This window comes from Chelonia mydas, chromosome 4, assembly GCF_015237465.2.
Source record: "Chelonia mydas isolate rCheMyd1 chromosome 4, rCheMyd1.pri.v2, whole genome shotgun sequence".
NCBI lineage: Eukaryota > Metazoa > Chordata > Testudines > Cheloniidae > Chelonia > Chelonia mydas.
In genome coordinates, this window is record NC_057852.1 from 60,408,589 (window position 1) to 60,436,210 (window position 27,622).

The 27,622-nt window shown below is 40.1% G+C and overlaps 1 protein-coding gene across 7 annotated transcripts; it reads left to right on the plus strand.

Annotated features, from left to right (window-relative positions):
- Positions 1-226: 226 nt before the first annotated feature.
- LOC102943966 (toll-like receptor 2 type-2) lies at positions 227-27,328 on the plus strand. Of its 7 annotated transcripts, none has more exons than XM_027833477.3 (4): positions 227-2,807; positions 21,720-21,830; positions 22,548-23,310; positions 24,159-27,328. In XM_027833477.3, exon 4 carries the CDS (start codon positions 24,160-24,162, stop codon positions 26,539-26,541), a length of 2,382 nt encoding a protein of 793 aa, XP_027689278.2. In that variant the 5' UTR covers positions 227-2,807; positions 21,720-21,830; positions 22,548-23,310; position 24,159; the 3' UTR covers positions 26,542-27,328. The 7 variants fall into 7 exon arrangements, with proteins under 7 accessions (XP_027689278.2, XP_027689279.2, XP_037753366.1 ...); XM_027833478.3 differs by having other exon boundaries at positions 22,548-23,301; positions 24,160-27,328; XM_037897438.2 differs by having other exon boundaries at positions 23,232-23,310.
- Positions 27,329-27,622: the final 294 nt, after the last annotated feature.

Below are 27,622 nucleotides of genomic sequence, written 5' to 3' on the forward strand. Positions count from 1 at the left end.
AAGACATTCAAGGCTCAACGAGTCGTCGTCATGGCCAGTTAAATCACTCCTCCTATTGCAATGGGGGGTGGAGTAGATGACCTACCACTGGTTCTTCATACCCAAGTGATTTTATACTTCAGTGAGAAGAAAGAGTCAGAAGTCCAAATTAATGATAAGGAAATCTCATTTCTGTTGAGCAATATTATATGTAATTTCTTGCCTCATATCAGGAAATTATGCTCATAGGAATAGGCTCTTCACATACCACTATGAAGCTATTACCAGCTTGTATTTAAGCCTGCATAGAAACAACAAGAAAGTGCCGACATGCAAGCTAAATTGCGAAGAATAGTTCACCAGTTATCATGAACATACATATGTGGTTATTGCATTTGGACCAGATGCGTGTTGTGGGTATTTCAGTCCCACAGTGAAAAGTATTGTAGTGTTGTCTTTAACTATAATAACCACCTCCTGCACTAGTTAGTCTTCCATTTTGAAAATGTATTTTTTGCGTTTGCAACAGGAGAAGAGAGCCTATTTTAGAGAAATCTCATCAGTAAATGCAAGAGATGATTTCAGTAGCACACATTCATAGTGGGTTCAGTAGGGCACTGGATGGAAGAAGTGATAAAAATTTGAAGGGGGCAGAGAGGGACATTAATTCTATATTTCTTTTGAATATATTCTGGAATCATAGAAGTTTGAGACTAGAAAAACCTATTAGATAATTCAGTCTATTTTCCCGTGTTCCCATGCAGTGTCTTTTAGTGTTTTAGCCAGTTTTAAAAGTCCTACGGCTTCTATGACCTCCATTACACCTCCAGTGCAAACTGTTCCACAGGCTACATCTCACTGTCAGGAGGTTTTTCCTGATATTCATCCTAAAATTTTTTTTTACTTGCACTGCATTACTCCTCGTGACAGCACTGTGTTCCACTCTACATAATTCTTCTCCGTCCTAAGTGATTTTAGCCTTCCAGTAGTGCTATAGCACATTACCATGTCCCTTCATTAGTCATCTTTTAGCCAAGCTTATACATCCTTAGCTCTTTCTGTCTTGCATCTTAAATCAGTCCTTCATCCCCCTGAGATTTTTTGTTACACTTTAAATTTTTTCCATTTGCCTGTATTTAGGCTGGTAAGTCTGATCAGAACTGAATATAGTACTCCAGTTGTGGTCACTTCAGAGCCATATAGAAAAAGACTAATACTGCCCTGATTAGTGAAATGCCTTTGCATTTGCAACCCAAAACAGCGTTGGCTTTTTTTTTTTTTTTTTTGGAAACCATGTCATTTGTAAACTTCCATCTAATTTCCCAGCTATGTGACCACTGGGCTTCTCTCAGTCTTTTTCCTCTGATGTAGCGTATGTGTTTTCAGATTCTGTTTCCCCTGAGCGTTATCTTGCACTTTGCCCGATGCTTTTTTCTTGTCCTGCGGCTCTACCTCTCGTGCACCAGAAGCTTGTCTCCAATGTTTGGACTTTTTCTTTCCATCTGGGTACCTCAAGAGTGATGACTGTGAAAGCTGCTGCCCAGTCAGTGCTACCGGTCAACACTCAGCTCATGTTGAGAACTGGGCACTAACTGGCTAGAAGAGGAGGAGGATAGTGGTAGTATCATGCGCCTTTTTAGCCCACCAAAAAGGAAGACATGTGGCACTTACCTCTGCACATACAGAGTGAAGTGCTGTTTAAACCTTCTCGAATTGTCTTTTACATTTCCAGAGAGCTTCAACTCTGCTGGGGCTTTGAACTTCTTCATTCTTCCACTCAGGGTATTTTCTTAGTTCATTTTGCTCCTGGTACTGTGTAGGGGTGATTGCTCAGTGCATACAGTGCTTGCAATAGCTGGTTCCGATGCACTCAAAGTGTATAATAGATTTCAGTTAACTCAGGCTGAGGAGGCCAGCCATGAAACTGTAAAAAGAAAAGGCGTACTCGTGGTACCTTAGAGACTAACGTTAGTCTCTAAGGTGCCACAAGTACTCCTTTTCTTTTTGCAGATACAGACTAACACAGCTGCTACTCTGAAACATGAAACTATAGTACAGACATTTGAAGAGTACCGCACTCCACATAAAAATGAAACCTCTAAGAGAGATGTTTTTAAACGGAGTGCAAAAAGAAGACGAAACCAAAGAAGAGTTTGTGACTGATCTAAGACTGAAGAGCCAATCTTGAAATTTTGGGGGTCTGAGTTCCTGAGAAGAGACCAAAGTATGATTGAGATTTGAAACACAAACTTCAGAGACAGGGAGAGTCGAGTTAATCCTTGACAAAGCAATAAGCATTTGCCAAGAAAATGAAATCCTCCAGTTCAGAGTGAAGCTTACTGGAGGTGGAGGTGGACATGACAAAAAATCCAAAACAAGAAAAGAGAACTAAGGAAGAAAAGCATGCAACGTGGGTCTCTGCCCCTGCTGCTGACCCTTTGTTCAAAAGAAAACCGAAAACAAGAATGCCTGCACTGTTGGAAACTGGTATCAGAGCCACTGGGGACTTGCAGACGGTAAAGGGACAGATAAAGGAAAACAAAAACTCAGTGTGATTTGGGGACCTGGGAGCTGCCGTCACTTCATGAACATGACACAGTGCATCTCTCTGATGGGAAACAGTGGTTGAAAATGGAAGTGGTGTCACAAGAGGTTGCCGTCTGTCACCCCAGATGGACATGAGCTACAGAGGAATGACCCCAGAAGGGAGGGAGATAAGTGGCGTGGAGTCTGCCGTTTTGCCCAGGAGCGTCTCAGGCAGGCACCAAGAACAAGTTAAGAAGAAGTGGATTTACTGCCTCCAGAAAGCAGGAGTGCTGCTGTTCTAGGTGAGCCGCACAGGTCCAAGTCTTGTTGTTAATTGTGTGTTGTATTAATCCTGGGGGCTGTAATGTTTCTGTTACTCAGATTTGTTTGGCAGGGACGATGTGATGGGAACTGGCCTGTAAGCACTGAGTTACCCAGACAGAGTCTGGAGGGGTTTTGGGGAAGCTCTTGTTGCACACAGTCAGTTAGAAAAAGACATAGAATAAAGCAGAGTTCTTGCAAGCACTGAGTGATCACTGAACAGCACTGTTGTGGGTATCTCTACTTTCTCCCTTTATTGAGAAGTCAGGAGGGAGATGAGGAATCATTGTCACATTGCTATAAAGCAGCAGCATGATGCAGCTTTGGAGATTTTGTGTGTCTCTGCTCCACAGCTTAGTAAATGGTGCAGAGGCCCTCCTGTGACAGACTGACTAGTACTGCTCTTCCTACTCCCATCTGATCACTTTAGTGTAGTTCTCTTTAAAAGTTCCCCACCATCCTGGCTGACAGAAATTACCCTTTTGCTGCAGTGGGACTTTGGCTGTGGAACTGACTCCCCTTCGGCATCAGACTTAATTCATTTTTTTTCTGCTTCTTAAAAAAGCACCACTCAGACACTTTTGAATTTCATTGTGACCACTCTTGGCTTCTTACTTATTGCCATCTCTCTCTTTGCATGGAGCTCTCTGCTGTTCTTTTTTTTTTTTTTTTAATTTGTTTTGCTATGTGCCATAAAAATGTGTGGCTGGAAATACTGCAGTTACTACATGGAAATCCAAACATTATGTAAATAGTGTGGTCTTCCCTTGTTTTTAGTGTAGGGTATTTTTATATGTGCTCCATACTTTGGCTTCTAGAATTTGTTCTGTTTCTTATAAGAAAAAAATTGAAAAGTTTTTTATATATATATATAACTTTTATATTTATATAAAACTATTTTATATATATATAATATATTTATATTTAAAATCAGCACAAAAAAGTCGAGCATGAATCTATTCCTAATTGACTTAAGCTACATTGCAAACAGCCACTCTTAAACCAAAATAAGAATGTCTATATTGGGGTTTACGCTGCTTTAACTTCACATCTTTAGTTAAACTGGTGCAACCCCGTTGCAGAACAAGCCCTGATTCCAGCAGTCTTCTTTTCTTTTATACTGCCATTTCAGACTTCAGAAAATACTGTGGTTGTACCCACTTTTTCTGGAACATGGGGGCACATATTAGAGAAGTTCATGCCAAATAACAAGCTATGCAAGACTTCGCTTCTCAAACCAGTAGTGGCAAAATTTGGATTTCTGGGTTTTTTTTTCATTTTATTTTATTTTTATTGAGTTTACAGTTTTTGAAGGGAAGTGGTTGGTTTCCCACTTCTGTGTGAGCACAGGTGTACAGGAAGCTTTCTCGTTGTCTCATTTGGCTTCCAGAAATTACTTTGTGCAGGGTGATAGACATTCACTTGATTTCTCTTCCTCCCACCATCCCCAAACAATTAAAATACTTCATTCACTTTCCCTGAATGTAACCATTCAGGCTGCAGCGGTGAAACACTTCACAATTGACATTATACATGGGTCTGTTATGATGTCTGGCCATTATTTACTGAAATAAATGGTTTCACATAATTCGCTTGGCTTGTTAAGGAAAGGTGTTTTTCTGTGTAGAGAAGGAAATACCAAAGAATAGAACCAGTCCAACCAGATGTTGAAATTGGCAAGGGAGCCTTTTGGGAGTGAAATAAAAGTAAAGTCTGATGAAGAAAAATGCCATCTCCTTCCAAACAGTCTTCTCAAGTAGATGGTATGATGACATGGTCAGTTAGGCTAAAATCTTCTTTTCAGTACAGCTCAAATCAGAGATGAGGGATTGTTGCAATATTCCTCCTACCAACTTTTTATTTGCACACAGGGTGAATTACTCTTCATGAAGCTTGGCTCACAACTGCATATGGAGGCTTTGGGAGGAATAAATTGTGTGTGAGAGAGTTGAAGAATGACCTCATCGCTGCCCTATCTCTCCTGCAGTGCGGTTACTTACTCCTGTGTCTGCCACCGCTGTCTGGGGCCACAATCCATTTTTTCAACAAATTGCTGTTTAAACAACTTTTGAGGCTGTAGGCTGCCTCATGGCAGGGCTGGATGGGTCGTTCTCTATAGGAAATGGCTAGTGATCTCTCACCAGTTCAGATGGCAGCCCCTCAACAGGTTGAGAGTGCCTCTCTCTGGTATACTGGGTCACTGCTCCTTACAGAGCATGCATCTTCTAACAATCCTTAAATCATGCATACAGCCCTTTAAAGGGTTTTCAACTGAATGGAGAAGCAAATGACTCTTTTCTAGTCCCAATGCCTCCATACCCAGCCAATTAAGGTGCTCTGTAGCCCTGAGGCCTAGCCCTTTCAGAAGACCCTTTGCTAATAATTAGCCAGGGCTCTCTCTGTCTCCATGACTTCAGAATTGCCTCCTTTGTGGCTCTCCCTCACTGCTGCTAATGCACTAGCCAGCACAGCCCCCCACCACTCAAGTTCTGTGGGTTCATCTTCACTCTCTTCCCCTTGTTTCCTACTGCCTCCTGGAGCTTCTCCACCCGATCCCCACTGCTACTAGACTCCTGTACTTGCTAAGGCAACTCTATCCCTAACCTGGCTATCATAACAATTAGCACCCTCAGATGATGGGCCTTGTGACCGATATGAGACAAGCCACTACCACAAGATTGGCTTGCACTGAATCCTTGCTGCATGCCTGGTGATACCAAAGTGATTAGTGCACTTTCACAGCCAGCTCAAGCATGCCTTCCACTTCATCTATGGCTCAGGATATCCCTGATCTCAAGCACAACTTGAGTAGAATGTATATGTCTCCTAGGTGTTATAATAATACAAATAAATAATAATATGAAAATGACTGTTGAGGTCTCTTACAGTCCTAACCAGCAAGACAATACAGGAGAGGGATTGCCTGAGAGGTTAAGCCCATGTCTGCCTTTGCCTTTCACAACTGTTTTTCAAATGAAGTGTGAAGATTTTCTTGCTGCCAAGACTTAAATTCAAGGTTCTTTGTTTCTCTTGTACCAGTTTAACACCTCACTAACATCCAAAATAGAGGGGGAAGTGCATTGCTTTTACTTTTTTAGGTGACCTCACTGTTTGCAGGAGAACATTAAACATTGCACTCAGGTTTTTGGCAGGTAAATATAGAAGGAAATAATTTGAAATGTATTCATCTGTAGTTTTTTAAGGGTATTGATTTGGGCTCTTAAAAAATATTTCTGTTCACCTTGAATATACTTTAATGATTCACAGCAAGCAAATGTAATGTAGAGTGAGTAATATTTTCCTCACAAGGCTGTCAAGGCCCAAATAATTGTTTGTAAAAGAACTTACAGGGCCTTAAATGAAAGTTGCTAAATGTGTAAAGTATCAGTATTAATAATTATTAATTCTTGTTTGTTAAATGCAGCCCTGGGAATACATAATACAAAGGAAACTCCTTTACCACGGAGTATAGTCTTTGTGACATCCCGGGCTTGTTTCTCATTTACACCGCGGTCCCTTTAAGTGGCCAGAGTGGTGTAAATGAGAATCAGGCCCACTGTGTTCTGAAATGTGTCTCCTTTAGCATGACCTAAGCAAATGAAATCTGATGTGCTACGTGTTTGTTGGTTTTGTTTTTTGTTACAAGTATCTAAAACATCTTATGCCCAAGATCGTGAAATCTGAAAAACTAACCAAAACAGTGCTTTGCTTGAAGGGGAGCATGGAAGAGAAGAGTCTTAAATTATCTTCTTGCTCCCTTCATTCCCATTTCCTCTTCTATCTCCTTCCCTTTTCCAGTTGTTCATCCTCCTCAGTATCAGTTCTTCCCATCAACCTCTCATGCAGGAGGGCACTCCCCTCTTACCTGTTTTGGTAGATGCAATAAAGTTGGTAGCTACATGCAGGAGTGTGGGTTTATTAACGAAGCCCCCAGAGAATAAACAAAATGTTCTGTCAGTTCTGTAATCCGAAGCAGGAAACAGGTGCCCAATGTCTTCAGAAACGAAATAGCTTTAAGCAATACTGTACCTAGTATTCTTATATGTTACAAAAAAAGTTACAGCTATATTTGATCTTTATAAAGACTAAAGGGCCAACTTTAAAACATTCAGTGCAGAGCAGAATAATGCATTTTTATAGATGATAGATCAAATTTACCTGCAACATAAATGGGTGCAATCCACTAATGTCAAATGCATCCACTTATGCCAGCAGTGAATTTGGCCTGAAGTTTATATTTTTTACAGTTAAAGTTGCCACAAACCTGTCTCTAGCATTAGGAGATGGAGAAAAAAAATGTTTGTTGCTTTACATACCACATGATATTTGGAAGAAGTCCTGATACATGATATTAATAACAAGGCCTCGGCCATAATGGGTTTCCCCTATTTTAAAAAATGTCTTTTGTATATGGTTGATTACGCTTTCTGCTGTATAACAGGAAGATACTCTTAAAATGAGCATTCCATGTTAGTAGGAAAGAAGCAAACTTCTCTGGCTGATCGTTACTCATAGAGAAGCTTATCTTAGCCTCTTAGTATTCTCCAAGTGGTCTCTAGTATGGATTATGAAGAGAAGGTACCTCAGTGTAAAGACGCACCTCTTTTGTACTAAAGATAAGGTTGAGGTGTGGTCTATGCATCCTATCTGGATTATCTAAACTTTCTGGAACAGGTTCAGATTTTAACAAGGGTGACAGTATTTCAGGCGTGTAAAATCAATAAACAGACTGTGGTACAAGGACATTAGGGCACTACCAGGAAATAACTGTGGGCTGGCGTCTACCATCCCTCTTGCTCCTTTGGAGCAAACCACATAAGCTGTGGAACGGAAGCAGAGCGATGCCTCCTACATAATCAATTGAGCAGGTGAACTTTATTACCTGGGTGCTAGTGGGATTTGAAGTAACTTCTTTCAGAAGAGGGGAGGAAGGACAACCAGACCTACAGGGAAAGAGCTCTCAAAGGTAAAATCAGTGGTGTTAAAGGGGGTTAGCTTGGTTAAACTATTTGGCATTTGTTTATGTGCTGACCTAGGTGTACAGTGGAAGTATAACTTGCAATGTGGGTTGCTAGAAGTTCATGCTATCAATAGAAAAGCCTAACTGAAACCAAAGCAGAGGGTGTGGTGCTTTCTTTGAATCATAAATACAACATAGTAGCGTATTGTGCTTATGTTGTTTGTGAGGTACTTTGGAATCCTTAAGAAGGAGACTCTGTACAGGTTAAACTGTTTACTCTAATTCCAATGGGGCCTAAAGATAGAATCTATTTTCTGATATAAACGGCAGATGATGCCAAAAATCTTCTGTAACCCTTAGTATGACCAGGTTGCACTCTGAGTAGGTCTCTAGACAGTGTTAATGACTTTGCATTTAGAACTGAGTGAATAATTATTTCCGTATGATGTCTGAACATGAAAAACTATTGGTTTGTTTCCAACCAAAACTGAATTGTTTTTGTTGTTCTCACCCCAACAAAACAAAAATGGGGGGAAAAAATCATTCAAGTTGAACAAAATGTTTTGAAAATATTGATTCAAAATGGCAGTTTGTTCTGAAAATGTTTTGAAGTGAAATGTCGAAATGGTTCATTTTAAAAAGGTTGAAATGAAATATTTTACATTTCCAAAATTCCTAACCCCCATTTTTTTTATTAAACTATTCACCAAATTTGTGCAAAAAAATTGCCCAGCTCAACTTGCATTCTTACAGAAAATAGCTTTCCTACAAATGTAGTTGGTGCCTAAAGACACAGATAGGAGCTTTTGAAGATCCCACTAGATGTCTCCATGCCTAATTCCTGTTGATTTCAGTAGCACTGCCCCACCTTACAGGGGTGTTGTGAGGATAAATACATTAAAGATCAGGAAACACTCAGATACTACTTGTTTGTACTACTGTAGTGCTTAGGAGCCCTAGTCGTGTGCTAGGTGGTGTACAAACACAGGACAAAGAGATGGTCCATAAGAACAGCCATACTGGGTCAGACCAAAGGTCCATCAAGCCCAGTATCCTGTCTTCTGACAGTGGCCAATGCCAGGTGCTTCAGAGGGAATGAACAGAACAGGTAATCATCAAGTGATCCATCCCCAGTCACCCATTCCCAGCTTCTGGCAAACAGAGGCTCGGGACACTATCCCTACCCATCCTGGCTACTAGCCATTGATGGACTTATCTTCCATGAATTTATTATCTACTTTTTTGGACCCTGTTATAGTCTTGGCCTTCACACTATCCAGTGGCAATGAGTTCCACATGATGGCTGTGCAATGTGTGAAGAAATACTTCCTTTTGTTTGTTTTAAACAGGCTGCCTATTAATTTCATTTGGTGACCCCTAGTTCTTGTGTTATAAGGAGGAGTAAATAACACTTCCTTATTTACTTTCTCCACACCAGTCATGATTTTACAGACCTCTATCATATCCCCCCTTCTTCATCTCTTTTCCAAGCTAAAAAGTCCCAGTCTTATTAATCTTGCCTCACATGGAAGCTGTTCCATACCCCTAAACATTTCTGTTGGCCTTTTCTGAATCTTTTCCAATTCCAGTATATCTTTTTGGAGATGGGGCAACCAGATATGCACTCAGTATTCAAGATGTGGGCATAACATGGATTTATAAAGAGGAAATATGGTATTTTCTATTTTATTACCGATCTCTTTCCTAATGATTCCCAACATTCTTTTTGCTTTTTTGACTGCCGCTGTACATTGAGTGAATGTTTTCAGAGAACTATCCACAATGACTCCAAGATCTTTCTTGACAGGTAATAGCTAATTTAGACCTCATCATTTTATATGTATAGTTGGGATTATGTTTTCCAATGTGCAATTTTTCCAATGTCCCTTCCCCGAAATGAGCTCCATAAAATACCTGATAGATAAGTTTAGTGGGGACAGAGATAAAGAAACATTTAAATTCCCAGAGCTATTCTGTGGGCATATGATATATATTAATTAGATGGGCTACCTTGTATCTCCATCAGGGGCTTTGAAAAAGACAGTGAGACTTCTGACTATGAGGACTGGGATATAAATGAATAACACAGGCAAACTGTTTGGAGGAAGGTGGGAGCAGGGATGAAGGGACGTGACATACTAGCAGTGTGATCAGCATGACGTCCCTCAAGCATCATGTTAGTTTTGTATTTTGGGGTGAGATTTTACTTAATATTTTAATATGTATTATGGGATGGGGTTGAAGTGAGGGGATCAAGTAGCAGGATAGACAAAGGAACTGATAGGTCTCCACTATCATGTAGTGGTATCAAGTGCGTGCTAAAGGCATAAGAAAGGGAAAGGAGAATGGGGGGACCAGGCATCACACAAAATTAGGGGATTTTTTATGGCACTTTTTGCATGTTCAGTGTTTGGTTTATGCACTTTATTACTGGTTTTAGTGTTGGTTTATTTCTGTTGTTGAGATGTTCTATTGGCAGCTGGCCTGCCTAGCAATACTTAATATTGGTTGGTTGGTTTTTTGGAATACAGCCATGTTCACAAATAAAGGGCTTTTATTTTATTAAGAAAGTTTATTGCCATCTCTACATCACATCATATAATGTATATTTCAAATACTAAAGAGAAACACATGGTAAGGCACAACTGGTAAGTTGTATTTGTACACAATTTCTCAATACATGTACATGAATCCATCAAGTATATGCCACAGTTCCCTCCATTTCATAAGCAGTCAGCACATCCATAATAACAATTTGTGACAATCAATTTGCCCCACCATTCTCTGCAGACAGTGACAGTACCCCCATTTTGTTGTGTGATGTGGCAGAACCTTATTTACTGTAAACATTGCTGTATAAACACATTCAAAATCATACTATTCTTTGCCCCTACAAGTCCACACAGCATCCCTGATTTCTGTTGTGCGGGAGCTTTCTGCTCCAGCTGTGATAGGTGCACTTTCTGGCTGAGTGTACTGGTTCAGCAATCCATTACTGTCATAGGTCCATTCAGGGGCAAATGGCTCACCTCTGGCTTCACAAAGATATAAAGAGCACAGAAAGCCACAATAATGCAGACAGCACTGATGACACTGGAATCCAAATGGCTCTGTAGACAACGCCAGCAGAATTTCAGTCAGCCAAACAAACATTCAATCACTATTCTGCACCAGCTGAGAGTGTAATTAAACTTTCTTTAGCCAGGCCTTCTGAGATCAGGATTTGGTTACAAGCTAAAGAAGAATGGGGTCCACCAGAATAACAGTGTGGATAGTAACTACATTTATGAGACTGTTCTTTGGTGGGAATGTTCTTTGTCCCAGCCTGTCCATGAATGTAGACTCCTGATCAGCAGAAAATCTTGGCATCATGAACTTTTCCATTGCAGCCCACACTGGCTTGCAAAAATCAGCCTCTGTTGTCCATAAGGGCCTGCCTTTGAGGTTTATGTACTCCTTGCTCATGTGAGTCCCATCAGTGTCCCCAGCCCAGTTTGGAAATCCCATTTGCTCAAAGCCAGCAATTACTTTGGGAATATTGTTTATGTTCACCACCTTGGGGTAAGCCGTATGCCTGATTGCCTCATAAACCTCCACAGTTGACTTTCCAACACCGATCTGGTTAGAATCAGAACTGTAGCAGTCCAGGGTATCCAGCTCCAGATGGTTTTAGCAATCTGCTTATGAACCTGTATGGCCACCCTCATGCATGTGTCATGACACTGGGGGGCTGGGGCAAGCTGCTCACAGAACTCCAGAATTCTGGCCCTACTGCTGTTCCTCCCAGCTCTGCATGATGATATGATTCCCGCACCCAGTCTGTGCTTTTGGCCTTGCTCTAGAAGTGCTGGTCTATGTAAAGGACATCAGTGTCTATACTGAGAGTCATGAGCAGCATCACCCAGTTTGATTGTCCACGCCTGTATTGTCTTCCTCTTCTGTCAGATGCATTCAGGAGGGCAGAAAAAGCTGCTGAAATATCCACCAGAGTCTCATAGAAACTCTGCTCTTTTTTGGAAACAGCAGTATGAAAGCCCGAGCAAGAGAAGTTCTTCAAACGGTGATTCTGCCAGGTTGCTGGCTCTGGTTTCCAGGCGCATGCAGACCCAAAAGATAGCTTGGCAGGATGTAACATTTGGGCTGCATGTAAAGGTTTCCCACATGGCACACCCACACCTATGAACAAAGGGCTAGAGCAGCCACATTTCAGGAGGCTGCTAGGAAGCCTGGGATATGGTAGTTTGACTCAGGGCTGCTCATCCCAGTGTGGGCACTGTAGCCTGGGTGTGGGGCGTGGGCTCAAAATTTTGTAACCTAGTATAACCAATGACTCTGGCCCCTCAAGCCCTGGGTTTTCAAACCCATTGTCCATGGACTTGAGGCTCACTAACCCCTGGGCTTACGTTGGAGTGTCACCATACCCCCTTGATACTCCTTTGTAAACACAGGCTAAAGGTATATTTGGTGTTTGTGCCAGGTGCAAAGTACAAGCATCACTACATTCAAACATTTGTGCATAAAGAGTCTTCTTTGTCCTGACACTTTTTTCAGTGAACAATAAAAATCAAAATTGCAGAGAAATTCTGTTAACTACATTCTGAAACATGAAATGCAGATATAATGTTAAAAAAACAAAGTATAAACCACAAGATTCTCGTCTTCTTGTGGGGCAAATATTTGAGCAACAGGGCGTGGCAGGATGACTGGTGGTTGCACAATCTGAGATGTTACTAAATGTAGAAATCGGATAGTGGAAAGATGATACAGCTGTAAATTACAAAACAATTCCCTGATTAATGGATCTGTGGCTGATTTCCTTGCTAACGATGTGCTTAATCAATTATAGTTCTCCATGGCCTTTTCGCTTGTGTGAAGACTGTCAGATCTAGTCTAACCAATGATTCTCAGTGAGAGAAAGAGAGAGAGAAATTCACTGCATGCATGAGCTTGTTTTTTTTTTTTAGCATTTCCTGGTTTCAGTTATTTGTTATGTTTTACCTGGGCAGCCAGTTAAAATAAATTAAATCTGTTCCTATCTCCCATGCAAGATACACAATTGTATCCGCATCAGTTCCATTTGGAAAGTTATCATTGCAACTATAAAGGTTAGAATTAAAACTTTTTTGTAGGATTGTCAATTAATCACAGTTAACTCACACGATTAACAAAAATATTAATTGTGATTAAAAAATTTAATCACGATTAATCGCAGTTTTAATTGTACTGTTAAACAATAGAATACCAATTGAAATGTATTAAATATTTTGGATATTTTTCTACATTTTCATATATATTGTATTGTGTGTTGTAATTGAAATCAAAGTGTATATTTTTATTACAAATATTTGTACTGCAAAAATGATAAACAAAGGAAACACTATTTTTCAATTCACCTCATACAAGTACTGAAGTGCAATCTCTTTGTTGTGAAAATGCAACTTACATATGTAGATTTTTTTTGTTACATAACTGCACTCCCAAACAAAACAATGTAAAACTTCAGAGCCTAAAAGTCCACTCAGTCCTACTTCTTGTTCAGTCACACACTAAGACAAACAAGTTTGTTTACATTTACAGGAGATAATGCTGCCCTCCTCTTCTTTATGTCACCAGAAAGTGAGAACAGGCATTTTACGTGTGAGAACAAGCTACTTTTGTAGCCATCATTGCAAGGTATTTATGTCACAATTGCCAACTTTCACGCAGTAAATAAGCACCCTGACTTTCACAATAAGACAAAAATCAAGCTAATTCCATTTCAAAACAAGGCCAAAACAAGCCAACCCCTAAAAACCCTAGCACTCTCTGTGACTAGATCCCCCCGGGAATGCAGTCTGGGATCACTGTGCACCCCTGACTCTCTCCTCCCTTTGTCCCTGCTTGTCCCTTGCCACTGCTTGCCGGAAGCTGATCAAAAAAAAAAGAAGCAACAAAGCTACAGCAAGCTACAAGCCAAAAACTAGCCAACAAGCAACTCACAAGCCAATTAAGTCAAAAACAAGCCTAATTTCTGCCTTTTTTTTTTTTTTTTCGAGGGTTTGGCATGTCTGATTTACATGCTAGATATGCTAAACATTTGTATGCCCCTTCATGCTTCAGCCACTATTCCAGAGGACGCTCGTTAAAAAAATGTTAATTAAATTTGCGACTGAACTCTTTGGGGGAGAATTGTATGTCATCTGCTCTGTTTTACCCACATTCTGCCATATATTTAATGTTATAGCAGATGATTACCCAGCACATGCTGTTCATTTTAAGAACATGTTCACTACCGATTTGACAAAATGCAAAGAAGGTACCAATGTGAGATTTCTAAAGATAGCTACAGCACTCGACCCAAGGTTTAAGAATCTGAAGTGCCTTCCAAAAATCTGAGAGGGAAGAGGTGTGGCGCATGCTTTCAGAAGTCTTAAAAGAGAAACACTCCAATGCGGACATGACAGAACCCGAACCACCAAAAAAGAAAATCAACCTTCTGCTGGTGGCATCTGACTTAGATAATGAAAATTAACATGCTTTGGGCCACACTGCTTTGGATTGTTATCGAGCAGAACCCATCATCAGCATGGACGCATGTCCCCTGGAATGGTGGTTGAAGCATGAAGGGTCTTTTGAATCTTTAGCACATCCGGCATGTAAATATCTTGCAACGCCAGCTACAACAGTGCCATGAGAATGCCTGTTCTCGCTTTCAAGTGACATTGTAAACAAGAAGCGGGCAGCATTATCTCCTGCAAATGTAAGCAAACTTGTTTGTCTGAGCAATTTGCTGAACAAGAAGTAGGACTGAGTGGACTTGTAGACTCTAAAATTTTACATTGTTTTATTTTTGAATGCAGTTTTTTGTACATAATTCTACATTTGATCAACTTTCACGATAAAGAGATTGCACTACAGTATTTGTATTAGGTGAATTGAAAAATACTATTTTGTTTTTTTTACAGTGCAAATACTTGTAATCAAAAATAAATACAAATTGAGCACCGTACACTTTGTAGTCTATGTTTGTAATTGAAATCAATATATTTGAAAATGTAGAAAACAAGAACAAATCTTTAAATAAATATTCTATTATTGTTTAACAGTGCGATTAATTGTGATTCATTTTTTAAATTGCTTGAGAGCCTTACTTTTTTAAAATTTTTAATGAAAGTTTAGATTCCTTAAATACAGGGAGACCAACAAACTCCGCTCCTCCTCCAAACCCAGGATTGGTCCCATTTTATATAACATCTTCATTAATGATTTGCAAAAGGATGAAAACAACATTTCAAAGACATTTGCAGATTATTTTAAACTGAGAGGTGGTTTGCACATCAAGGACAGAGAAATAGTTTAAACCAGGACATAGTCAGTAGGAAGATGCAAATGAGAATTATTCCTTTAAATACAGGGTAATTTGTCTCAATATTTTCCATTTAAATCACAGTGGAGTTTGTGGAAGTAAAATTGACTAGTCTCCCTTTCACTTCCCACTCAGGAACTCTCCTATTTCCCCTTTCCCCACCCCCATCCCAAATAACCTAACAAAAAAGAACAGAATGAAATAAAACTTGGAAACATGAAAGCTTCCAGGAGCAAAAATAATTCACCACAAGCAAATAGTGTAAATTAAATAGAGCGCTGCAAGGAAGTATTGTGAACATTTAGATTTACTGCACTTGGTTCAAAAATTTCCAGATCATTTTGAGCATGTCTGCACTGTTGCTGAAATATTCCTTGTCTTAGTAACTTTATTTTGTTACCATATACCATAGCTTGAAGCACACCTAGCTGTATGTGTTTAACTGCAGCAGAAAGTACTTTTCTGCAGGGGGTTGATCTCCTGAGTTAGTTTTTTGCAGATATAGTAGTAAAGACACATGCAGAGGCAGTGCATTACAGAACAAGGATACCGTTGTCCATCGCTATATGGTTGCAATGCACTTACACTTGGCATATTGTGTCCAGACCCAAACACCTCATTACAAGGAAGATATTGATAAAGTGAAGGAAGGTCAAAAAAGAGGAAGAAAAATAAACAGGGCCGGAGGAGAAATTTAGTAGGACTGATTAAATGCATATAGTACTTAACAAAAATGACTAGGAGATTTGAAGTGAAAGAGGACCTGAATACTATGAGGAAAGTTGGCCAAAGACTTTTTATTTTTTAAACAGGCATTAAAAATGTTTTTATTAATTAAGAGATTTATTCTTTGTTTCTACTTAGAGAAAAAATAAACTATACACACAGACCTCTATGAACCAATAAATCTTGAAAAGGATTGTTACACTGTCTGGAGTGGGTCATGGCAGACAGTCAAAAGTAGGGCAGACACCCCAAACTGCTGGTATGTTCTATAATTAGATTTCACCAACCCAGTAACAAATGTGAACACTTGGCTCACTGTAACAGTCTTACCAAGGAGTCACAGACAGTCTTCTTGGGCTCTCCAGTTTGTTCTGCCACCCAAGCAAACTGGAATTAGTGATAAATGGTCACTTATATCAAAAATCATAAAATATTCAGGTTGTTCCCAGTCACTTACCTGAGACTAATTTGTACCTTAGATTTCACACCAAATACAATGCTGGTAGCCAATCCTATAGTAAACTAATTAATAAATGAGAGAATTATTTACAGGTTAAAGCAGGCAACATATGTTCACAGATGAGTTCATTCTATGATTCCAGAAGGATGACAGAGATGTAGTAATCAGACCGACCTTAGGATTTATGGGGCCCTACACAGTATTATTAAACTGGTGCCCCTATGCCCGACGGCAGCCTGGGCTTGCAGCCCTGGGGGTGGGGGGAGGGATGAGGCAGCAAAGGATAGCGAGATGCCCAGCCCGCCTCATGGTGGCGGAGAGTTACAGTTCCCTGCATAGACCCCTGTACCCTCATCCCTCATGCAGAATGGACATACAGAAGGTACCTAATTAAAAGCACTAAACTTGGAAATAAAAAATGTCAGTCACAGGTTTTTTGATATGCCCTGAAGTTTGTCAGAAATTTATTTGCAAAAACTTTGTAGTAAGGGCGAGTCAGCTGTCTTGCTGAATACAATATTAAATATTATGGAAGACATGATGCAGCTCTTCTCTGTTTTACATTTTCTTAATCAGTATTTCTAAGCTGATTTTATATCTTAAATGTACTCTTAAGCCTTCATAAAGTAATCATTCCAGATTACTACATATTTAACTCACTGAAACAAAGACATTATTTTATTAAAAAGAAAAGGAGTACTTGTGGCACCTTAGAGACTAACAAATTTATTTGAGCATAGGCTTTTGTGAGCTACAGCTCACTTCATCGGATGCATTCAGTGGAAAATACAGTGGGGAGATTTATATACATAGAGAACATGAAACAATGGGTGTTACCATACACACTGTAATGAGAGTGATCACTTAAGGTGAGACATTACCAGCAGGAGAGCGGGGGAGGGAGGGTGAGAGGGGGGAGGGGAACCTTTTGTAATGATAATCAAGGTGGGCCAGATGAGGTGAGCTGTAGCTCATGAAAGCTTATGCTCAAATAAATTTGTTATTACGTCCCTCGTAATAAATAAATTTGTTATTACGTCCCTCGGCCCGCGCTGCTTCCAGCAGCTCCCATTGGCCTGGAGCAGTGAACCGCGGCCACTGGGAGCTGCGATCGGCTGAACCTGCGGACGCGGCAGGTAAACAAACAGGCCCTCCAGGGACTTTCCCTGCACAAGCGGCGGAACAAGTTTGGGAACCACTGGGCTATAGGAATGAAATAGAAACTATGCTGCTTGTGTTAGCTTATGATTTCTACCTACTGACGGATGAAAATAAAGTGTTTGTGTTGATTCTCTAGATCTGTCAGCAGGTATCTCCTGCTGCTGCTCCACGCTCACCAGGGGATGGAGGGAAACCCCAGGTATTCCTACCTCTCATTTGGGATGAAGTGCCTTCTCTGATCACTCTGGTCTGTCTTCCCTTCTCTCCACCACGTACTCTCACCTCTGACCCTTTCAGTCTCTCTCACTCCAGAGTGAGTGGGGCAGTGGAAGCAATAATGAATGCAGAGTGTAGCAGGAAGGAGGAGGAATGAAGGAGAGGGAATGATGAAGGGATAGACCGAAGGAAAGAGGGGGTAGAGAAAGACACAAAAGGACTGCCCTCATTGCTGCCATCCCATTCTGGGTCAGGTCTGGTGGTGTTGGCAGCTCCCACCTCATAGGACTGTCTGCTAGCATGGGTTTCAGAGTAGCAGCCGTGTTAGTCTGTATTCTCAACAAGAAAATGAGGACTTGTGGCACCTTAGAGACTAACAAATTTTTTTGAGCATAAGCTTTCATGAGCTACAGCTCACTTCATCGGATCTGAGCTGTAGCTCACGAAAGCTTATGCTCGAATAAATTTGTTAGTCTCTAAGGTGCCACAAGTACTCCTTTTCTTTCTGTTAGGATGGTGGCAGTGGAAACTTCTTGTACCACGTCCCGTCCCCACCCCCTCCCCAAAGTTCACTGCTCAGGTGGGTGGAGGCTGGTGTCCAGTCAAGAAAACTCATAGTCCAGCAGGGGGCTCGAGTGGTCCCTGTCACCACATTTGGGGGTGGGAGGGACAAGCCCCGGCAGAGCCTAAGTGTTCAGTGGTGTGCCTAGAGTTCCAGATTGCTTTTCTCTGGCCCTGCAGCTAGGGTTGCTAATTTTGGCTGGACATATTCCTGGTGGTTTCCTCACATGACATAATCTTTAATTAAGATTAATCTTTAATTCCTGGAGACTCCAGGACAATCCTGGAGAATTGGCAACCCTACTGCAGCCACCTGGTGTAATTACCACATAACAATATAGTTGGAATGCCTTATATCAAGGCACCTCAGTATTGCATCAGTGACAATTTCTTCAGCAGAGAGAAAATTCCATAAGGGCCTGGAAACCAGAACAGAATATGTTGCTACTGGAGGTCTGAAAGACAGAAGCAGTACAGTGTCACTTTTAGCATGAACACACTGCTCAGAATGAGTTCAGAGAAGGATAATGGGACTCCTCCATGGTATTCCATGCTGTTTGGCTAGTGACAAATAGTGTTTGAAAGGCTAGGATAAAGGAGGGAGGGAGAGAGAGAAATGGAAAGAGGAAATAAACCTGAGGCTACGTCTACACTTAAACTGCTACAGTGGCACAGCTGCAGTGCTGCAGCTGTAGCATTTCACTATAGACATTCACTATAGCAATGGGAGGGGTTCTCCTGTCTCTGGAGTCAGTCCATTTCCCTGAGAGGCAGTAGCTAGGTCGACAGAAGGATTCTAACACTGTCTACACCAGGGGTTAGGTCAGCTTAATTACATCTCTCAGGGATGTCGTTTTTTCACACCCTGAGCAATGTAGCTCGATCAGCCCAATTTTTTAGTGTAGATCTGGCCTAAAAGAGTAAAGGGCAGCAGCAGAATGCAGAGACAGGAGAGACCTAACTGATGGAGCAGCATCATTAACTATGGTGGGCAAACCAATATAGACAAACAATATTGATTTAATTTTTTTAAAAATCTTGATGTCTGTTTCTCTGGAATTTTGTCCTGCATAGAAACATAGATATAGCCATACCGGATCAGAGCCCAGTGGTCCATTTACTTCAGTATTCTGTCTCCAAAAAATCAAGAGAGAGATTTTAAAATCTCATTATTTTTAAGACAAACAAATATTGGATACTTTTAATTTGCCTTCTGTGTATTGAACCTTTAGGGGTAATGTTTTACTACACAATGATGAGACCTAGAAACTTACTCTTAAAAAAAAAAAAAAAAAAAGCTGAGATTCTCATATATTCAAATGATTCCAGGAGCTGGGGCTTTAAGAAAAATACTCAATATCACAAGTCTCATGATAGAATGATGAGAGTTGGTGATATTGCTCATGCTGTGCAGCACTTACATGATTAGTGCCTATGGCTGCAGTGAGCCAATTTAAGAATAAATGCTACTCAGTCTGCACATGGGGGTAGGCCAGGGCCCACAGTGAGCAAGAAGAAAGAAAGTTGGGCACCCAGGCGTGTGACATGTAATACAACCAAACCCCACAAATATCGCCACACATCTTGCTATCTTGCATTTCTGTATTTCTGCTCACTTCCTGCTGAAAACATTGCCATGTGTGCAATAATTTGTAGCTTGACGTAAATGCTTGGGAAAGCTAGGGTTTCACAAGCAGAGGCTGGATTTACTTTTGTGCTCTTATGCTGGAAAGAAGAAATATAATGTACCCCTCCACCACCTCCTTTTTTTTTAAGCTTTACAAAAGAGGAAGAAAGAGCATTGCTTTACACTAAAGGGCACATACACTTACTGGACATATTGGCATATCTGTTTTGATAAATACTAAACATCAGCTTCTCCTAGCTAGAAATTAGAGTAAGTATTTTGTTGCTTTTCAAAAATACACATTCAGACTGAGTATGATTCTTTATTAAAGCTAGATGGTTCCAAAGGATGGCATTTGAGCCAGTCCCCAAGAAACCAACTCTAGATATTGACAATCTGTCTAACCCATTGACCAGGACTCAATCTCTGTCTTTAGGAAAAAGTTACCAAGGAGATTGTTGCAGGGCAATTGTGGCTTTTGTCTCAGTCCCCAAGATTTTCTTGACCTCTGTTGATTGGGCTAGAGCAGTGGTTCCCAAACTTGTTCTGCCGCTTGTGCAAGGAAAGTCCCTGGCGGGCCGGGCCGGTTTGTTTACCTGCCGCGTCCGCAGGTTCGGCTGATCGCAGCTCCCAGTGGCTGCAGTTTGCCGCTCCAGGCCAATGGGGGATGTGGAAAGTGGCAGCCAGCACATCCCTCAGCCCACACTGCTTCCCCCAGCCCCCAATGGCCTGGAGCAGTGAACTGCAGCCACTGGGAGTTGCGATCGGCCGAACCTGCGGACGCGGCAGGTAAACAAACCGGCCCGGCCCTCCAGGGGCTTTCCCTGCACAAGCGGCGGAACAAGTTTGGGAACCACTGGGCTATAGGAATGAAATAGAAACTATGCTGCTTGTGTTAGCTTATGATTTCTGCCTACTGATGGATGAAAATAAAGTGTTTGTGTTGATTCTCTAGATCTGTCAGCAGTTTCTTGAATTGAATTGACTCACTTGTGGACCTTAGTAAGGGTGAATGGAGCTGTTCTTGCGTGACTCCATTCTGATCTTTTAGAGAGAACCCAAAAGACAATTGTGGACAATTGTTCTTATACCCAAGGGTACTGTCTTGCCTGATCCCATAGTGTTTATCCTAGCAACCTTTCTGTTCAACTTGCATATGAGGCTGAAGAGTGTATTGATGAGGAAACATGGGCTGTGAGGCATTCAGTATATTGATAACATCCTGCTGTATATCTCCATCACCTCTGACTCAGCCAGAACAATGGAACCAATAATCTGTTGTCTATACGAATGTGGGGTTTGGATGAAGGCTAGTTGGCTGCAACTTAATCCAGACAAGATTGAGACAATGTTGGTGGGTTGGAGAAGCAGTCAGAAGCGTTGATGTAACTTATTTTGGCCCTTCTGATTGAGGGAATATGACTGCTATGTGTAACAAAGGTGTGTTCTTAGATAGTGGGCTGGTCCTGGATGTCAGGACAGAGTCAATATTTCATTAAATGCCCCGATACAGATCACGCCAGTTCCAGATGATACACAAATGTAATTATCAAAAGAGCGGTGGATAATCTGAAAAAACAAAACAATAGCAAAAGAATTAAATAGTAAATACAATGCTTATCTCATACTTTTTCATTTTCAAAGTGCTCTACAAACTTAATTCTAGCTTTGTGAAGCAGTTTTCCTCTTGATTACAAAAAAGCTATTAAAGGGTAAAAAAATAAAATAAAAAAACCTAGTAATCCTGCATTGTTTTTCATTGTCTGTCTAAAAATATTTTGTCTAACATTGCTACAGTTGAAAGGAATTAGAGGGGAAAATCTCTTTTTTTTTCTAGCTTGTTGCTGTATGCATATGACAGAACTTCATGAAAAAAGAGCTTCCCTCTTTCCCCTGTATAATCAGTTTCAAGTATGAACAAAATGTGATCAGCTGGGAATTTAAGCAGGTATAATACGTTTAAATCATTTCTGGAAAATGTCTAGCTGCCATGTTGATATAAATTATTAATTTCAACATAATAGGATCAAATTGCAGCCAGGCCTCTTCTGTTTGTGCAACCTTGGGAGCACAAATATTTGCACACACATTCTGCCACATGCAAATGGAGATGATAAGAATTTTAGTGTATGAACCTCATTTTTTTCCATATATGTAAATTTTATCACATATACTCATAGGTGGTTGACCTGGAAAAGTGTACATGCAAAGATGTGTACAGAAAAATGCACAGCATATTTTAAAAGTTTGGTGCTTAGGATCCAAAAGATTCCTCTTTCAGGTCTGGTAAAAAAAAACCCACTTCTACCTTTTTCATTTATGCAGCTGTGTAACATCTTTTTGGTCAGGTAATGTGGTGAGGAACAAACACTTTTAGTCCATCCTCTCCTTCAGAAGTGGCATGAATGCAAAATTTACAATTTCTTTTTTCCTAATACAAATTCCATGCTGACTTTTACTTAGATGCACCTTTTCAGTGAGAACTGGAAATTCCTTTTCATTAAAATTCTCTGTCTTGGATACAGGATCTTGATCCAGTTTTCAGAACTGTTGCCTATTAACTTAATCTTCGTTGATAATAAAAGTCCACTTCAGACAATGTCTTTGAATACAGTGTCTTGGGAAATGAAAAAACTCTAAATAACATTTCCCTTTTTTTTTCCAGACTAAACAACTTGACCCAGAAAAATAGTTTATATATATAAACAGTGGTTTATAGAACAGAAGACTTTCAACTCAGGGGGACCTATATAAAAAATACTTTATGTGAGCTGAGATGCTCCATTCTCAAAAGAGTAAACTAAGACAAAAATTACCCAACTCCTAATCCAAAAATAATAGGGCATAGATTTAAATGGAAGGCCTGGGAATAGAAAAGTACTGAAACTACTATTCCTGTTAGTGCTGCAGTCACTGATTGTGAAAGAAAAATTTGCACAAAAGCATTGCGTCAGTGGTTGCACCAATGAGAGCTGACCGAGCAAAAGAAAAGAGACCTACTGCTGAATTGCAGCATACAGAGAAGATACTTCAAGAATAAACAGTAACTTCTGTATCCGTTTTCTAGCACAAAAATAAATGTGGCAGAGGTTTGACTACAAAGGATGGTATAGTGCAGAGTAGCTAGCTGTACAGTGGGAATATTGAACAATCCTACTCATTCCAAAATCAGTGAATTTGTAGAGTGAGTGCAAGAGTTAAGGAACATTTGGAAATTGTTAGCGTGAAGCTTTGACTAAGCAGGACAGATCAAAGTATTTGCCAGCCTGAGAGCTGGCATAGCATCAGACCTGCGTCCTTCCATTGTTTATCAGCCAAAAGATTTCCAACTTCTGTTGACATGTTGCAGATGAGAAGACACCATGGATCCTAATGCATGAGACCAACACAAAACACTGGCACCAGAGCTGTAAGCCTCAGTAAGAAAGATAAGTACTTCATGTCTGGCTACCTAGGATTCCTATAAGATATTTTTGTGAACTTTAATAACTGTGGGCCTGTTCTTATTTCCATTGAAGTCAAGGGCAAATGACTTCAGTGGCAGCAGGATCAGATCCTGTGTGAATTAAACTGCTGTTCTGGCAGGGGGAATGTAATGTATAGCATTGCAATGTATTACTTGTACCTATATTGTGTACATGTAGAATGCAGAAAGGACTTGTTTGGATATCAGACTCTAACTTCAAAAAATAAACTAAATTGCCTTTTGCAGAATTTACAGATGTGTCTCATCCTTTCCTTTATTGCTTATACCGTTACACTAGACATTCTGAGCAACATCAGGGTCCCATTGTGTTAGCTGTTGTACAAAAATAGAGGAGGACATTGGGGAGACAAGGATATATATATAGTGTTATGATATACATATAAGCACTTTTTCTTTTTGTAATTGCACCTTATAGTTAATGAAGTGGGGGAGGTCTCAGAATTTTAGGAATATACCATTAGCATCATTTGATCATGTTAAAACTTCTAACAAAGTTAAAGGCTATTAAAATCCCTCCCTGACTTAAACCAGAATTTTCAAACATCCAGAGGTATGTCTGTTAAAAAATTGGACCAGGTCTGTCACCTGTGAATTTTATGAATATTTAATTTATAGTATAAATTCACTTCAAAGACTTCTCATACTTCCAAAATAAAGCAGCGGGAATGGGAGAAAAAATCCAACAGAAATCACTACAAGAAAAAATTCAGAATGTGAATTCCTTCAGAACTAAACTTACACTGGATTTCAATTCCCTTATATTCAGTTCTCTCTCTCTCTCTCTCTTAAGATGTTGAACCAAAGAAAACCAAACACAATGACTAAGCAGATCTGGCGAGTATGGATCTTCTACATGGTCATAACTGCAAATCGCTCTGAAGAAAAAGCCATGACGCAGGTGTGTCCTTCATGTGACGGCACTCATTTCTGTGACTGTTCTTCAATGGATCTAAGCACCATTCCTTCAGGGCTAACAACTGATATCACGGGGCTAAATCTCTCCTACAACAGCATAGAACATGTCAGAGAAACTGATCTGAAGCTGGGTGTGAATCTGAGAGTGCTGCTGCTGGAATCCAATCAAATTAGGACAATAGATAAGGAATCATTTATTTTCCTTGGAAAATTGGAGCATTTGGATTTATCAAATAATAAGTTGACTCACTTGTCACCCATTTGGTTTAGACATCTTTTTTCCTTACAGCACCTAAACATACGGAGTAATTTATATACAACATTAGGGGAGAATCCCTTGTTTTCTAATCTCAAAAATTTGAGATATCTGCGCCTGGGGAATAACCAATCCTTTTCTGCTATACGGAAGCAAGACTTCGATGGAATTACAGTTCTTGAGCAACTTGAGATTGACGGTCAAAGGCTCAAGCAATACGAGTCAGGGAGTTTGACAACAGTTAACAGCATAAATCATGCCATCATGAACATAAATGATGTTCAGGTGTTATCAGGAATGTTAGAGGATCTTACAAATTCTGCAATATGTGTAGAACTGAGACATATAGCCTTCAATACAGCTTCTGAATCTTCATTACTGGAGCCAATGAGTCGTTCTGTCATGGAGAAACTTGTGTTTAAAAATGTTTTGTTTACAGATGCAAGTGTTATCAGAGTTGTAAACATCTTGAGGCATGCTAAACAATTTTTGGAGCTGGAAGTGGACAATTCTGTACTACAGGGGACTGGCCAATGGCATGAGCAAATTAAAGTAAACAGAGAAAGCGCCTTTAAGGTAATCACAGTACAGAGATTAGCTATCGAACAATTTTATTTGTTTTCAGATCTTCGTGGTGTGGAAAATCTTCTAGGTAACATTACCAAAGCCACAATTGTAAATACCAATGTGTTCTTGGTGCCTTGCAGCATTTCAAAACATTTTGTCTCACTCCTTTATCTTGATCTCAGTGAAAATTTGCTTGCAGATCCAAATTTAGGACATTCATCCTGTGAGGGTGCATGGCCCTTGCTGCAAACTTTCAATTTAAGTCAAAATTCACTGGGTGATTTAGAAATGACAGGGCGAAGCCTATCTCATCTAAATCACCTTACTCACCTAGATATTAGCCGAAACAATTTTGGTGAGATTCCAGAATCGTGTCAATGGCCAGAAAACCTGAAATATTTAAATATCTCAGGCACTCAAATACCCAAAGTAACAACCTGCATTCCTCAAACTCTTGAAGTTTTGGATGTTAGTAGTAATAACCTCAATGATTTTAGATTAAAGCTACCACATCTTAAAGAACTCTACATTGCAAAAAACAAATTAAAGACCTTGCCAGATGCTCCATTTATTCCTAACGTAGTAGCCCTGAGAATCAGCAGAAACAAATTAACCAGTTTTTCTAAGGAAGAATTTGGATCATTTAGCAAAATGAAAACACTGGATGCAGGTGACAATAATTTCATCTGTTCTTGTGAATTTCTCTCCTTCATTCAATACCAGGAGGGAATAGCTAACTGGCCAGAAAACTACATCTGTGACTCTCCATCTTCTGTGAGAGGACAGCAGGTAAAAGCTGCTCAGCTTTCGCTGTTTGAATGTCACAGAACTTTGGTCGTGTCCTTAATTTGCATTCTGGTGGTCTTGGTAATCCTGCTTATTGTGATCCTGGGCTACAAACTTCATGTGATCTGGTACATGAAAATGACCTGGGCTTGGCTTCAAGCAAAAAGGAAACCCAAGAAAGCATACAATCAGGACTTCTGCTATGATGCTTTTGTTTCCTACAGTGAAAGAGACTCAGAATGGGTTGAAAACTTAATGGTACAGGAACTTGAGAACGCTATCCCCCCATTTAAACTGTGCCTTCATAAACGGGACTTTGTGCCTGGGAAGTGGATCATTGACAACATCATTGACTCCATTGAAAAAAGTCATAAAACTCTGTTTGTGCTGTCAGAGCACTTTGTGCAGAGCGAGTGGTGCAAGTATGAGCTGGAGTTCTCGCACTTCCGCCTCTTTGATGAGAATAATGATTCAGCAATTTTGATCCTTTTGGAGCCCATTCAGGAGCAAACAATTCCCAAAAGATTCTGTAAACTGAGGAAAATAATGAACACAAAGACCTACCTTGAATGGCCTCTTGACGAAAATCAGCAGCAAATATTTTGGAATAACTTGAAAACAGCATTAAAATCCTATGATGACTTTTAAGGCTGAACCAGTAACTCAGCCACACTACGTTTCCAAGCAGAACATTTGCTAAGCCTTTTTCCTGTTAAGAAATATTTTGTTATGCTGAGTTTTATGTCAGCGTTGTGGAGGCTTGACTGGACTGCACACTAAACTAATTATAGCTTTGTTAAATGAAGGATACCAACTGAGAACATCCAACTGTTTTAGACATTATTTGGTCTTCTGACCTTTTTGTTAATAAGTACCCAAGCATCCCTGTCTGTAAAAATGCTTTTGGGAAGAGATTCTACTGAATCTGGTATGCTTTTGTAGTCTCTTAACCATTCCAAAACAAATGCAGTTAGAGCGCTCTCTCTCTTTCTTTCTCATAAAAAAGAGAGCCAACATGCTGAAACATACCACAGGATCCATTGATTACATAGTCTTGTTTGTTTTAGATACCATCACACTATTTAGAGTCATTCAACAAAAATGCAGTGGAAAAGTAGAAATTGCCCAGTTAGATAAAAATAAGATCTCTGAAGCCAGATCTTCCCACAGGTAATACCTTTCAAAGAGAATAGACTAAATATGTAACTCCAGGGGAATCAGTGGATTTATACCAGGATTGTTTGTGGCCCAGCAATTTAAGAATGAAGCAGCTTGACAAATATGTCAGATACTTGGTGTGAGAACTTTGAGATGTGTCCAATCTCAAAAGTCACAGGATTGCTATGTGTACATTTTAATGGTCTATGTACTTTATAATTTCTATGTGTTTATTACTTATGTTGTTGTAGGCACTATAAAAACACTGAAGTCACAATCCCTGTCCCGAGTAGCTTACCCTAAAATAGTTAAACAACAGACAAAATGCTTGTGTGTGATGTTAAGTATGCGTCTTTGTTAGGTTTCCTCTCCCTCTTCCCATGTGCCCCAGCTAATCTGTTTCACAATCGCTGTCCCAATATTACCCTTCTTTCTTTCTACCTATCCCACTGAGATATAGGTATAGTAGATTCATGGTTTTTTACAATGGGATTTGTTGCATGGATGTAGTCACACCTATGTAGTGGCACCAGTGCAAACCTCATGGGCAGACACCACATTGTTGTAAAAA

Bases quoted from the DNA above. Each gene is read 5' to 3' on its own strand.
- LOC102943966 (XM_043545862.1), top strand. From the start codon at position 21,750: ATGAAAAAAGAGCTTCCCTCTTTCCCCTGTATAATCAGTTTCAAGTAT. The intron at 21,831-24,159 runs GTATAATACGTT...CTCTCTCTTAAG, and splicing joins TCAGCTGGGAATTTAAGCAG to ATGTTGAACCAAAGAAAACC.